A 14,759-nucleotide genomic window follows, 5' to 3' on the forward strand; every position below is an offset into this window, starting at 1 on the left:
TAATGGCTTCCTGTATCATACAGATGCAAATTATTTTGACAGAATGACATATAAGACAAAACAAGGAGGACTCACAGTGTGTCGAATCTCTGACCTTGCCCTGTGACACTGACCTTTGGTCGACTGATTTTAAAATGTACAGTAATCAGTTCATTCTCTCTCTCTCTCTCTCTCTCTCTCTCTCTCTCTCTCTCATTATATATAGATAGATAGATAATTCGATAGATAGATAGATATACCCTATAGCCTACAAATTACACACACACACACACACACACACACACACACACACACACACACAGGCTTTGAGAACCCGGCGGGACACGTAGCAAGAACTACAGTACTGTAACTACATAGCTGCGGCGCGCGACTCTGAGGCTGCTGTTATCGTACCCTGGCAACCTACCCCTTAACAGTGCGTCTGATTTCGTGTAGAACATGAGACGCGTGTGATTCGTGTATAGTATGTTCCTGTATAATGATATTCGTATATAATATATTCAAGTGTAATATGATTCGTGTATAATATGATGTGAAATCGGACACACTTTTGACTGGTAGGTTGCCTGGTTACGATAATGACAACCTCAGAGTCATGCGCCGCGACTATAGTAATATCAATTAGCGCCATGAAGCGTGATTAGAAAGGATATAAATGCCACAATATTCCCCTTTGATTCCTGCGCTAGAACAGTGTAATAGTAATTCACGCACTGCCAGTCGAGATGTGCCGGGCTCTTCAGAACAAATATATATAAAACAAGCTCGTCACCGATGCATCACTTGATGGGTACAATTTCCTTTATTATTATTATTATTATTATTATTATTACTGTATGATTCTTCAGGAGTAATGATCTCTGCTGTTAAGTTTCCTTGATTAGATGCTTTTATCAATCACTTTATACTAGGCGTTGGAGAGACATTGTCCGAAGCAAATACATGAGTATACTTAAGCATCACTTAGCTTCTTTACTTTCTCGAGTGGCTCTGCCATGGTTATGTGGCACCCATATTTTTCTACCACTATCCCAATCATAATTACTGATATTTTTCCCAGCTGAATACAGTAACTGTCTATTCATAATAAGCCTGGGTAGTATGTCTTCTCCACCAACCCATTAAAGACCAACCATGATTAGACTTGAAGAATGTGCTTTTCTCTCTGGCACAAGGTGAAATACAGCAGTATTAATAAAGTAACATTTGCCCCCCAAAATGTAAAAATACATTTTATTATACCAGATTTGGCTACAGCCGGTGTATCAATCACGATTTAAAGAACATCATGATTATGTTTAGAAAATACACTGTTCCCTTTAGATCTCCCTGTCTATCTATAGGCAGACGCCCCGTAATGGATGACCATAAACAAATGGCCTCAGTGTCACCATGTTCTCCGCCATCTGGCTGCCCTATCTCCCACTCACACACTCTCTCATCCCTCTCCAACACATCCCTCCATTCATCCTCGGTCTCCCCCTCTCCAAAACATCCCTCCATACATCCTTGGTCTCCCCCTCCCAACCCATCCCTCTACCTCACTCACATGCACTCTTCTTGTCAGCCTCTCATTCTCCATCCTTTCTACACGGCCAAACCACCTCAGAGTAATATTCTAAATGCTTTCCAACACATTGACACCAAAATTATGGCTCATCTTTATTTCTTCTTTTACCTGCTGCCTCTCCACGTAGCTTCCCATGCTCCTCTGACATAATTCATTTCCACTGCTCTTACTCTTGACTTTTATCCCTCCAAGTAGGTACACGCTGCACAACCATGTGACAGAGTAGGGATTACAGTCCTGTCGCGCAGCGTTTTTTTTTTTTTTTTTTTCCTAACAAGCGCACCTACTCTTTATCAACACCTTCAGTGAAGCAGCAACCTTTCTTCCCTGCTTCACCATTTCATGCGCTTCACCCTCTGAAGTTCCGTTCTTACTCGTCACACGACCTAAATACTTGAATGCATTCACACTATACTGTATACTCCCAACTTCCTTCCTCACAATAGGCTAACCATAACTTTACTCATAGTTACGTTCACTTTTAAATTTCGTTTTTAGTTACATTCAACTTTAAGTTTCGTTTTAACACACACTTCCAAACTCATTCACCAAGCCTTGTAACTCCCCTTACATATTACTTAACAACACAGAACTAATAGCAAACAACACGCGCAGCTTCCAAGCCTTAGTTTCTCTCGACTATGGACATTTCAACATCCACTGTTTTACTTTTTTTTTTTTTTTTTTTTACAATCCATATGTACAGTAAATAACCGCGGAGACATGGGACATCTCTGTTTCAGTCCAATATTTATATGAAAGAACTCACTCGTTCACTTTCCATTCACTGCGGCCCTTAAGCCCTTGTACATACTCCTGACAGCATTTAGCTGTTTCCCATCTACTCCGCGAAATTCAGCATTTTCCCCATTCCCTGCTTACTTACATTGCCTTATGTTTCCTTATCTATGAAAGCAGCATACAACTTCTTTACCACCTCTAAATACTTATTTCACTACCGGTAACCACCTTAAAACGAATATCTGATCTACACATCCTCACGTCTTGCTAATGCCCCTCACTTTCATTGACAGTGTTTGCCATTGTTGTTACCACAATAAAACATATGTCTTTTTCAGTAATCAATAGATAAACTATGTACTGAAACTATTTCTCTTTCTAATTTGCATATTGTCAATGGTTCCTTCACGTTCATGTAGAGTCTGCCATTGCTCCCATTCTGGAACAAATTAGTTGATTTAATATCTCAAAGTTAGTCTTAGTTTAAAGGATTTGGGCGTATACTATAAAAGAAAAAGGAATAGGCCTATGCATTTTTCCTTTCTTTGGTATAAGGACTTCACTGATACAGGTAATAATACATATCAAAAATACAACAATCTGACGGAACACTCGTGCTTGTAAGTTCAAGGAAATTCAAATAATCACTGGACACAGACAGAGGCAGCCCAACGAATGTCAGTACGATAGCCAGGCCAAGGTGATCTTGTATAAACATGATTAATGACATCACTTTGTAGTTAAGTTTAATCAGTACGATAAACACATTAATATGGGTTCCTAAATGACAACAGAGGGAACAGTGAAAGTTTTTTTTCATTCCCTGCCAGACGCCATGTATCCCAAACGGGGTGGTCAAGGGCTTAGAGTTAACTGTTTTACAGGGAGGCGCACTAATCCTCCACCAACCCCACTTGACACGTAGGGAGAAAGTTATGTCAACAGCATCTGGTGTTCCCAGGTGGTCACCCATCCAAGTACTAACCAGACCCAACGTTGCTTAACTTCGCTGATCGGACGGGAAGCAGTGTACTCAACGTGGTATGGCCGTTGGCACTAATGAAAGTTAATGGGTTAAAATAAAACCTGTGCCACGTGTTAGAGAAGGGGGGGAAAAGAAGACACACCCGCACTTCCCCAGCCTGCCGCAAATATCTTCATCTTTGTTATTACGTGAAAAGATAAATTAGCCACTACGGTACCTATCCAGCTGAAAAAGCGACATTAACTACCGTTTCTCTCACTTTTCTGCTTTCTTTTATTTATTTATTTATTTATTTCTGGAAATCGTTCCCAACTTTCAGCTGTTCAGAAATATCTCAAGAAAATGGGGTGTATCGTTGCTTTCCAGTTTCCTTAAGGATCCATAAAACCTGCTAATAACTCCTCTCTCTCTCTCTCTCTCTCTCTCTCTCTCTCTCTCTCTCTCTTTCCACAACCAAATCCCTTAACTCATCTGATTAATTTCTAATCACCCACAAACTCCTGTTCCACACACAAATACCCCAAATGTAACAAACAACCTAGCCTACCACATTCCCTAAATCAGAATTCTCTAACATCCAAAATCCTCTATGATATCTGCCAGGCTCTCTCAGGGGTAGACTTAGGAACGACATTGTCTCTGAGTCACTTATTTTAACGAGAAAAATGTCACTCATCATAATCGCACCCCTGTGAGCCTCATACCGCACTGCCAAAGCAGTCTGCATGCTCATACTGTAATACTAAATCTCTCATGTGAATATCGTGCTTATACCCACCTGATATATAGAAAAACTATATACATCGTGTACGTCACAAAAAATGACTCAAAAAACAAATAAATTAACACAAATGTGAATAATTTTTCAGCTTGCAAGTATCCTACAACAGGTCAAGCACTCTCTCTGTAGTAAGCACTCTCTCTCTCTCTCTCTCTCTCTCTCTCTCTCTCCTTGCCAAAGACTTTGAATTCGAGCAGCTGGTATGATATACTGGTATGGTATTTAATGGTATTTACTCATTTTTTTTTTTAAGTATTATTCCTATCTTACTAAACTGAACTAATCTGCTATTTTTAATCCACAACAATACTCCCTAACCAGTTTTCCATCTTTACCACAGACTCGCCGTACTTCGAGCAGCCCATCCAGAATGTGACTGCTCAGGTGGGACGCACTGCCAAGCTCACCTGTGTTGTCGAAAACCTGGGACACTACAAGGTCAGTTCTCGTTCTTGTTAGCTCCTTTAGTCCAATAAGGTACTTTCGTTTTTATTCTTTCTGCCTTTATACGACTGTATGCAGTTTAGGAGCGATTTCTCGTAGAACAAGGATTAATGACGTGTACCGTACGAGTACAATTGGCTCCATTTGTAAACACTACAAAGGGGTGTGTCGGTGGTCTCATGTGGCACCAGTGTATTTGTTTATGTCTCACGTCTACAATGGTCTGACTACCATAATGAAGTTATTTCAATACAGTAGCTATAACGAAGACGTAAATAAATACACCACTGTCACATTTAACCTACAACACACCACCTCTGTTATATTTAAGAGTCGAGGCGCCTGTACACACGCTCAAAAAAGTCTCTGCCCTCTAACGGCACATATCATTCTGAAACATGGACGTAGCATTGTGAAATATGGGGCAGTCTGTGATTATGTGAAAACAGTATCTTTGGTAATTATTTGAACTTGAAATTGAAAAAAAAAAAAAAATCACATACTAGGTGGTATATGTTTTGAGTCACCAGACTTACAGATTCATGTGTGTCTGCAGAACTCGCTCATTTTCACAACCATCGTACGCTAAGGGGCAGAGGCATTTTTGATCGTGTGTACACGCAGCAAAAAATCTATCGTTACAGGGGGGCCGATGTGTTTCATACTGAACAACCCGGCTGTCTCGCTAGGGTTGGTAAGCCTGTGGGTGAGTTGCCAAATATCCTAGGACGAGGTAGAAATATGCATGGGAGAAGCAATAGATATAGCTTATAATAAATATGCAACAAACACACGCAGGGATACCAATGGAGGAGGCTGTTATGAAAAACTTTCATTCGTGTGTCATTTTATATCGCGCAGAAGGTGTAACGATAGTTTTTTTGTTGTGTGTACATCTGACCCATCTGGCTTCAGGTATCTCTCCTAAACATACGTCACTGTATTAAAGCGATTAACGCTCAACCGCTAAATGTTTCACTGCTAAATGTTCTTTGTTGTTGAGAACTTGAAACACTAAACGGTTAAATCTCATCCTTCTTCATGTTCCGTCTCGAAACGTTCCACTGATTACGTTCTGTATTTTCTGCGACCTACAAACGCTATAGGGTCAGGCCAGACCTCGTCCTTCTTAATGGTCCACAAACAGATCCTTTTTCTGTTTCACCTGTACCTGCTTCACCGTTCCTTGCTGCACTTTACATTGCTCCACCCTCAGTTGTTTAACATTTCAATGTTCCATTATTATATATCATGCCCTTCTGTCAACTATTCCACCCTGCGCCCTCAACTATTCAACCTCGCACCCTCAGTTGTTTCACCCTGCACCCTTACCTGTTCTACCCTGCACCCTTAAGTGTTCCACTCTGCACCCTTACCTGTTCCACTGTACACCCTCAACTATTCAACCTTGCACCCTCCACTGTTCTACCCTGCACCCTTAAGTGTTCCACTCTGCACCCTTACCTGTTCCACTCTGCACTCTTACCTGTTCCACCGTGCACCCTTCCTTGTTCCACCCTGCACCCTTACCTGTTCCACCCTGCACCCTCAACTGTTCCACCCTGCACCCTTACTTGTTCCACCCTGCACCCTTACTTGTTCCACTCCGCACCCTCAATTGTTCCACCCTGCACCCTCAACTGTTCCACCCTGCACCCTCAACTGTTCATCCTGCACTCTCAACTGTTCATCCTGCACTCTCAACTGTTCCACCCTACACCCTCATCTGTTCCAACCTGCACCCTCAACTGTTCCACTCTGCACCCTCAACTGTTCCACCTTGCACTCTCAACTACCCAACCCTGCACCCTCAACTATTCCACCCTGCACCTTCAACGACTCCATCCTGCACCCTCCACTACACCGCCCTGCACCCTCGATTATTCCACGCTCCACCCTAATCTACCTCGCCCAGCACTTCATACACGAAGAGGTAGGGAAGCCCCAATTTTCGACGGCCTACAGTTATCATTTGCTTAGTCTGCACCCTCATAAAAAGAGAGTAATCCGTAATGATATACAATGGCCAGACATGTTCTATTCTTCTTATGCACTTCAAAATTATCGTCTAAATTTTGGTATTTGCCTTCACATATGCCATTTAAGTTGTAACCTCTTGATTCCGATGACAGACTGTTCATTTCGTGCTAGCTGCCCTCAGGTGATTCTCGTCAGTTTATGAGAGATTTTCGAAATGATTTTGTTAGATCTAGCTTCGTTTAATCCGTTAATAATTACACAAGAGCACTTTCCGAAGCTGAATAAAAGTGTTAGCTGCCATGAAAAAGAAATGTCATTGAATCGATAGGGTTAACTTTTAAGCACACAGCCTTGTGACCCTAATATTTTTGCATCCTACATCCAAAGTGTTTCTCTTTCGTTAACTGCTATGATTATAGGAAATGTTGCTGGCTGACTCTACGACTTACGTACACAGTTTATCCACTCCAGTCCGGTGGCACATTCCTTTAGTATACTTTTGATAACACCAGACAGTTTTATGGTGCTTAACAGAACACTCACAGTAAATGGGTGAAGGCCATCCAAATCTAATAACATTTCCTGAGCTGCATAAAATTGTTTGGAGAGAGAAAGAACAAAAAGCAAAAGCCAAAAGATACGTCTCGGGGTGAGGGGTAAGTCCATCTGAAACAGCAGCACTACAAACGGTAATAATATTGTCAGAAAGCACTTAAATTGAATGATGGTAAAACTGAAAAGAATAAAAAATAAGCAGTCCCATAAAATCGATCAATGCAGAAAATGTGAAGAGTGTCGACAGTCCGTGATTATTTCCACGCTATATTCCAAGTTCGTGATCCTCCTTTCTTTTAGTGTATTCAGCGCTTGTCTGCTTGGATTTCTCCCAGCCTGGCAAAATGAACTGTTTTCGGTTAAAAAAACAAAGTGTGCTTATCCATGGCAAAAAATGAGGTAACTGAAATGCTTTTAAAACCATTGAATGTTTCCCATAGCTGAACAGAACTGTCTTGTGTTAACTTTAATATATTATCTACTTTCATTCACAGCCACAAAAAGTTTACTCCTCTTCTACGATGACAAATTTCTTATTACGGACAGATTATTTCAATCATCTTTTAGGAAGGACCGCTGGTAGGGTAGAGATTATGGAAGGCTACATCTAACCCCACTAGTTCGAAACGTTTATCCTTAGATGAATAAAACCGTTTGGAAATAGTAAGAGTACAAAATTCATCACCGGAATGAAAGAATTAACATATGAGGAACATGAACCTTCATCCTTTGGCTGGAAAACGTTTCCCAGAGTTGCAAATTGACATTTGGAGACTAAATAAAATAAACCAAAATGAAATAAAATAAAATGGCACCTCAATGGTTAACTGGTATTGCAAGGCAGGAAAGTAAATGGATATAGGAAGATTTTAAAATCAGAAAATGTAAGCATAACAAAAGACAACGGTAAATGCATAAAGAAGGAATGCTAACGTTGTAATTGCAGAATGAAAGGTTAAAAATGCAAAAAGGAATGTTTTAAATGAATGTTAGTGTAAACATAGTGATAGCCTCTGCGTGCAAACTGGAAAGCTATAATGAAAAAAAGAATGATGTAGATGAAAGTCTTTAAATCCAAAATGGAAGACTGTTACGGTAATGCAAAAGAGAATATTTACGTGCAAACAAGGGAGAGTGATGATATAAAAGTGAAGAATGTAAAGTGAAAAGATTTCCAAGAACAAGAGGAAGAATGTTAATGAAAAATAATGTCATATCCATGCAAAAGAAAAGCAAAATGTGTATAATGGAGAGTTGTACATGCAGCCTGATAAAGGCTAATGTCAAGTCACGCTACTTGCAACACAAAGAGGAAACAGCCTGATGACATATGCAGATGCTAAAGGTCACACAGACACACTGCAAGCGCTACACACACACACACACACACACACACACACACACACACACACAGATTTTCTAACGCGCTATACTCTTTTCATCATTACCTGGCCCACACTTTCGTCCTTTTCCAACTTATTTCATGCAGCTCAATGGCAGTATGAAAATACGACGGCGCAACTGCTGCCCATAATACCTAATAGTGGACAGTATCATATTGTAGTATTTATGTACTGTACTTCTATAACTCAGCATTACAGATGGAGATATGACAAATTCAGGTGAAGTTAAAGGATATAAAGTATAACATACAGAGACTCCTTTAGACTGACTTCCAGGTACTCTTATCACTTCCGCAGTTTCGTATCTTTAGCTCATAGTCAACAAATGCTGTGCATAAAGGCTACTTGAAGGCTTCATGAAAGCAGACTGTTCCTCTTCAACCCTTATGAACCACACCACTGGCCTAACCTACCAGCTGCTGGGACGTGATAGTACAGTAATGAAGAACTGATCAAATGGACCAAAGTGTATTATCTCGCTGTGGTGCCAAACTTATTCAGGACATTCATTTCGTTAAAACAATTTTCACTGCTTCCCTGTATGGCCATCCGTCATCTAATTAAAAACCTGCTAATGCTATTACACCAAACCAGAGCAACCTACGCTAATTACGTAAGTGGCAGCGTGTGGGTGTGAGTAGTCATCTAGTGGCATGTACCTGAACTAACGACACACACACACACACACACACACACACACACACACACACACACACACACACACACACACACACACACACACACACACACACGAGAGAGAGAGAGAGAGAGAGAGAGAGAGAGAGAGGGAGGGGGTAGATCAGTACACACTTGCCTATTACATACCCTTAACTGTGCCTTGTGTGCTGTGTAGGGGCAGTGTGTATGAGTGTGTATCAAGATCATCATGAGGAAACTTGAAAGGCAGACCTTCACGGTCAGCTTACTTTGGTTAAACTGGGGATCGCACACTGAAGGGAGGCTGGTAGTGGAGTCACAGTGGGGCTGAATGTGGAACAGGATCTGGAGTAAGACGTAGGTTAGCACTGGGACACTGTTACGGCTAAATATCTACCCACCCATTTTAAGTCTTTAATATGTTTGTTAAGTCTCACTGTTATTGATATTTTTAGTTATTTAATACTATTCTTTTATATTTCCAGTCAATTTTTACATCATCCTGTTCTCAGCACCATTTTTTTTTTTTTTATTCTGCTGTGATAATTTCACTTCAGAGCCCGCGTTTTGTTGATGGATATGTCATGTAGTTTTTGTTACTGCCTCCTAAATCACAGTTTATCAGCATCTTCTCACATCAGCTAACATTAACAACATTATCGCCTCATTTGATAAACACTTAATCTCACACAATTTCGCAAACTATTCTTATTTTTCTTCTTTATGTTCATTTTTCCATCACCATTTTCATCCACCTCCTGAATATGAACATATTTATCAACTCTGTATCTAAGTATTCATCATCAGATTTTCACGAACTACAAAACTTTTCATTTCGTTAAGGCACGCCCATGTTATTCGTATGCTTTACACCGTGCTATCGGCCATATGCACTTCTGCACCGATCTAGCCTTTACCTTGTTATATTCTCAGTACTTTTCGTTTCCGTAATTTATCACTTTTCTATCACACCCCTTCACAGTCGCAAATCTTCTTGAAGGCCAGGTCGGTTCTTGTCAGTCATGAATATACGGTAGTCAATAAAACATTACAGATGCTGGTAATGTTACTTAAGTTCTTGTCACCCATGGCTATACATTCATGAAATCAATCATTATAGTGTATATATCAGTAGCCTTGTTACTACGAAAATACTGCTGCTAATCGTTCACAATACGTCCACACACCCCAACCTCTCACAAGACTAAACACTATCACTGGCAAGTGAGTTAAAACAACGAGAGGAGAGTAGGCAGATAGTGGCAAAACTTGTCTCGTTGCCAGGTACCGACACAGCAAGGACGCCGCCCAGTGCCCGAGTCCATACCAGTAAAGACTGGTTCACTCATATGTTTCGAAGCATGGTGGTGAAGTGCATGTGTGTGGCGGGTGGCATCACCAAATTAAACCCGCTGAACCCTCTTCTAGCAAAGAGGGTGGTTCGTGTTACGTGTCTACAAGATCAGTTATCCACCTATCATTCGTAACCGTGCTTTAACGCTATGTTTAAAAAATGATAATGTAAAACATCCTTAGGAGGACGAATGAGTGTTTCACATAATTATATTTTCATTCTACGGACAGGAACAATTCTGCAAATCTCGTTCACACGCTCAAATTAGCTGCATGCTGCTACTTCATAAAGGCCAGTTCACACTGTCATTGGGCACCTGAAGCAACACATGTTGGAGTATGGTAATGGAAACTGCTTGCAAAGTGGCCTACTCGAGCAGGTTCGTTGTACAGTCAACAAGAGTTCCACGCGGACCACCTAGTCGCGGGATGTGGCTAACGTGGCAACAGTGCCTGTGTGAGTGTGTGAGTGTGCACATGCCCGAGAATTTTTTGAATCAAGCTTCATCCTTTTTGCCGTATTATGTTATTATGTGGTCATTGTATTATGCTGTGATATTGGCTAATAAATACTGTGTGATTGGGATAATGAGCTGTGCACTATGCTATTTATAAAGTCTGATTTATATATAATAATTCTTCTCTTATCTTGTACCGTGAACCACGATGCAGGTTGAGTTGTGGTTCAGAAACATCGCTCCATTTATGGGTGAACTTGCTCATTGTTTCTGAACCACAGGTCAACCTGTATCGTGGTTCACGCTACAAGATAAAAGAATTATTTTATATAAATCAGACTTTATAAATAGCATAGCGCACAGCTCATTATACTAATCACAGTATTTATTAGCCAATATCACAGCATAATACAATGACCACATAATAATATAATACGACAAAGAAGATGAAGCTTGATGATTCGATAAATTCTCGGGCATGTACACACGAACACACACACACGCACTGTTGCCACGTTAGCCACATCCAGCGACTAGGTAGTCCAGGTGGAACTCTTGTTGACTGTACATTAGGTTAGCACCTGTCTCCAGTCGCACCTAAACTGCTCTCTCTCTCTTGTACTCAAACGCGCACGCACGCGCACACACACACACACACACACACACACACACACACACACACACCGATCAAAGCATAACACCCGCTCTTGCTTCGCGAGTCGCGGGTGTAATAAACAGCTGAGGAATTGGGGCTACGAAATCCCTAAAGTCACCTAGAATACGACCCGTGTCCTTTGCTGACAGAGAAGACAGTAATACCTCTCCTTGGATTTTGCCCACAGCAGGGCGAGTGATGCAAGGGAGGAGGTAGGAGACAATTTTCTTAACAAACCCTATCTCCTGCCTCTTCTGACTAACATAAAGTGGTAATTGGTGGGTAAATCGTTATTGTAGAAAACCAAGCGAAGAAACAGGAGACATTTACCTTGTCTTATTATGGATGGTGCGGATAATGTGCAGGTTAAGGCTAATCCAGTAAAAACAAGGAATGAAACAGGAAGTAGTTCTTCAAGCAGATGTTGATAATGCGTCGATGAAAGATAATTAGGCTTTATCTGCTACACTCATTCTTGGTTTTCTATAATTCCGATTCCTTGCTGGTCTTGAGGAGGCCTATCATCGTCATCATCGTCATCATCATTATTAATCCCTTCAGTAAAATGAAGTTAATATTTTAAACTGGTTTCCTTCGGAAAGTAATAATCAGCTCATGAAATAGCTGCTGTACTGAAGGGATGAAATACAAAAGAGCTAGTACAAACATAGTCATAAACATAATCTACTGTAACTCCTCCAGTTAAGGAAGTCCTCCTAAGCTGAATAATATCGTCAGTAAATACCATAAAGTCGCTGTCAGTGAGTATGATTTACCAACTATTGATGCTGAGCCGTTTCCTTGACAAGAAAGATATCGTATCAACTCTCATTTAACGATACATTCTGCAAATGACACCTTGGGAATTAACTGCTTTACAAATGCAAACCATGTTGATGTTAATAAAAAAAAAAAAACGGCATTACCCATGAGAAAAGCTAATTAGCTCAATACTATGATTATATATATATATATATATATATATATATATATATATATATATATATATATATATATACATACATCTATCTATCTATCTATTTATCTATTTATCTATCTATCTATCTACCTACCCCCTGGGGGTAGGGGGGGTTTTCAAGAATACTCCCCCAGTATCCCTGCTTGTCGTAAAAGGCGACTAAAAGGATTGGCGGAGGGTTAGTGCCCCTCCCCGGAAAACAACTAACTAAAAAAACAAACAAGAAGCCTCGGACAAGGACTGACCAAACAATGACGACCCAGGCCCGGACAAAGGACTTGGTAATGGGTACATGGAATGTAAGAGGAGCGAATGATGAGGTGAAAGAGAGAGAGATTGTCCAGGTGCTTGAGGGTGCGAAAGTGGATGTATGTGGAATAACTGAAACAAAATGGAGAGGAGAAAGTGTGAGAGAATGGGAGTATGGATGGGGTATATGTGCAGGAGTAGGTGAGAATGAGAGGGCAAAGGAAGGAGTATGTATAGTTGTGAGTAAAAGATGGAAGAAGAGCATAAGACAGTATGGATCAGTTGCGTCAAGGATTGTGTGGGTAAAGTTGAAAGTTGGAATACAAATGTGGGCGATTGTGTGTGTGTATGCGCCAACGCAAGATCGTGCTAGAAGAGTGAGAGAAGAGTTCTGGACAAATGTAGAAGTGTGCATGGAAAAGTTTGGAAGGAATAAGAGAGTGTTTTTGATCGGTGATATGAATGGTAAAGTTGGGAATGTGAAGGTGGATGGAATAGTTAGTGAGTGGGGTGTGCCTGCTGAGATAGATGAGAATGGGAGTGCGTTAGTGGACATTTGTCCTGGGAGGAGGTTGGTGATAGCCAATACCCTCTTCAGGCATAAAATGATCCACAGGTATACATGGCAAGTGATGAGAAGGGTGGGTGGTGAACTGAATGAAAGGAAGGCAATGATTGATTATGTGTGTGTGGATGAAAGGATGCGAAGATGTGTGATGGATGCAAGAGTTTATAGAGGCTGGGGGAATGGACTTTCTGACCACTGCTTGGTGGTGGCCAGAATTAGGATTCAAGTAAGATGGAGGAATAGAAGAAGGGAAAGACGAGAGGAAGGAGTAGTTGCAAGGAGAGTGGAAAGGTTACAAGAGGATGAGAAAAAGGCAGAGTATAAGAGAGAAGTGGAGGAACGATTGGGCATATGAACTGGAGCAGATGAGAGACGTGGAAGGTGTGTGCAGGATATTTACAGAAGAAATAAGTGCAGCATGTGATGTGGTGTGTGGAAGGAAGAGAAGACGGAGGGGGGTGCAAGGAACAGCGTGGTGGACTGAAGAGGTGAGACAGGCTGTGGCACAAAAGAAGAAAGCATACAATGAATGGATGAGAAATAGGGGGGTGGAAGAAGTTGAGAGGCGGAAGAGAGAGTTATATGTAGAAAGAAAGAGAGAGGTGAAAAGATTAGTAAGAGAGAGAGTAAGAAGAGAGTGGATGAGGAATTTGGAAGGAATTTGAGTATAAAGTGGAGGGACTATAAGGAAATGTTCTGGAAAGAGGTGAAAAGAGTAAGACAGGGTGGAAGTGAAGTTAGCAGGGGAGTGAAAGATAAAAATGGTAGATTACTAGTGGAGAAGGGAGAAAAAGTGACCAGATGGAGAGAACACTTTAAGAAATTGTTGAACATACAGGATGGAAGTAATGCGAGTATAAGTGGCTGGGGAATGGCTGGGAGAAGGAGGGAGGTGAGAAGACAGGAAGAAATCAGTAGGATAGAAGTTGTGAAAGCAATGAAGAAAGTTAAATCGGGGAAAACCCCAGGAATTGATGGAGTGTGTTGTGAAATGCTGAAGCATGTGGGAGAGATAGTAGTAGAATGGATGTGGAAGATGTGCAGATCGGCCTGGGAGGAAGGTAGAGTCCCGGAGGATTGGAAGTCAGGTATAATTATTCCCTTGTACAAAGGAAAAGGGGAAAAAGAAGTGTGTGGTAATCATAGAGGCATTAGTCTTCTTAGTATAATAGGAAAAGTGTATGGTAGGATACTTATTGACAGAGTTAGAGAAAGAACAGAGAAATTAGTTGGAGAAGAACAGGGAGGCTTTAGGAAGGGAAGAGGTTCTGTAGATCAGATATTCATTCTTAGATCTTTAGTGGAAAAGTTTCTAGAGAAGGGAAAGAAATTGTATGTGGCTTTCATGGATTTGGAGAAAGCATATGACAGGGTGGATAGA

The 14,759-nt window shown here is 41.0% G+C and overlaps 1 protein-coding gene and 1 non-coding gene across 2 annotated transcripts in view; one reads left to right on the plus strand and one right to left on the minus strand.

The window, feature by feature from the left end:
- The window catches only part of LOC145396565 (hemicentin-2-like), a 198,385-nt gene that overhangs the window by 6,482 nt on the left and 177,144 nt on the right, over window positions 1-14,759 (plus strand). Inside the window, exon 2 of the mRNA XM_080269940.1 lies at window positions 4,418-4,515. Within this exon, the coding sequence (XP_080126066.1) occupies window positions 4,418-4,515 (98 nt within the window). The remainder of the gene's footprint in view (window positions 1-4,417; window positions 4,516-14,759) is intronic.
- Window positions 3,248-3,366, minus strand: LOC145396636 (5S ribosomal RNA). Its single transcript, XR_013896798.1, has one exon. It is a non-coding gene; the product is annotated as a 5S ribosomal RNA (ribosomal RNA).

This window comes from Coenobita brevimanus, chromosome 38, assembly GCF_032717465.1.
Source record: "Coenobita brevimanus isolate Jiangsu-jjx chromosome 38, ASM3271746v2, whole genome shotgun sequence".
NCBI lineage: Eukaryota > Metazoa > Arthropoda > Malacostraca > Decapoda > Coenobitidae > Coenobita > Coenobita brevimanus.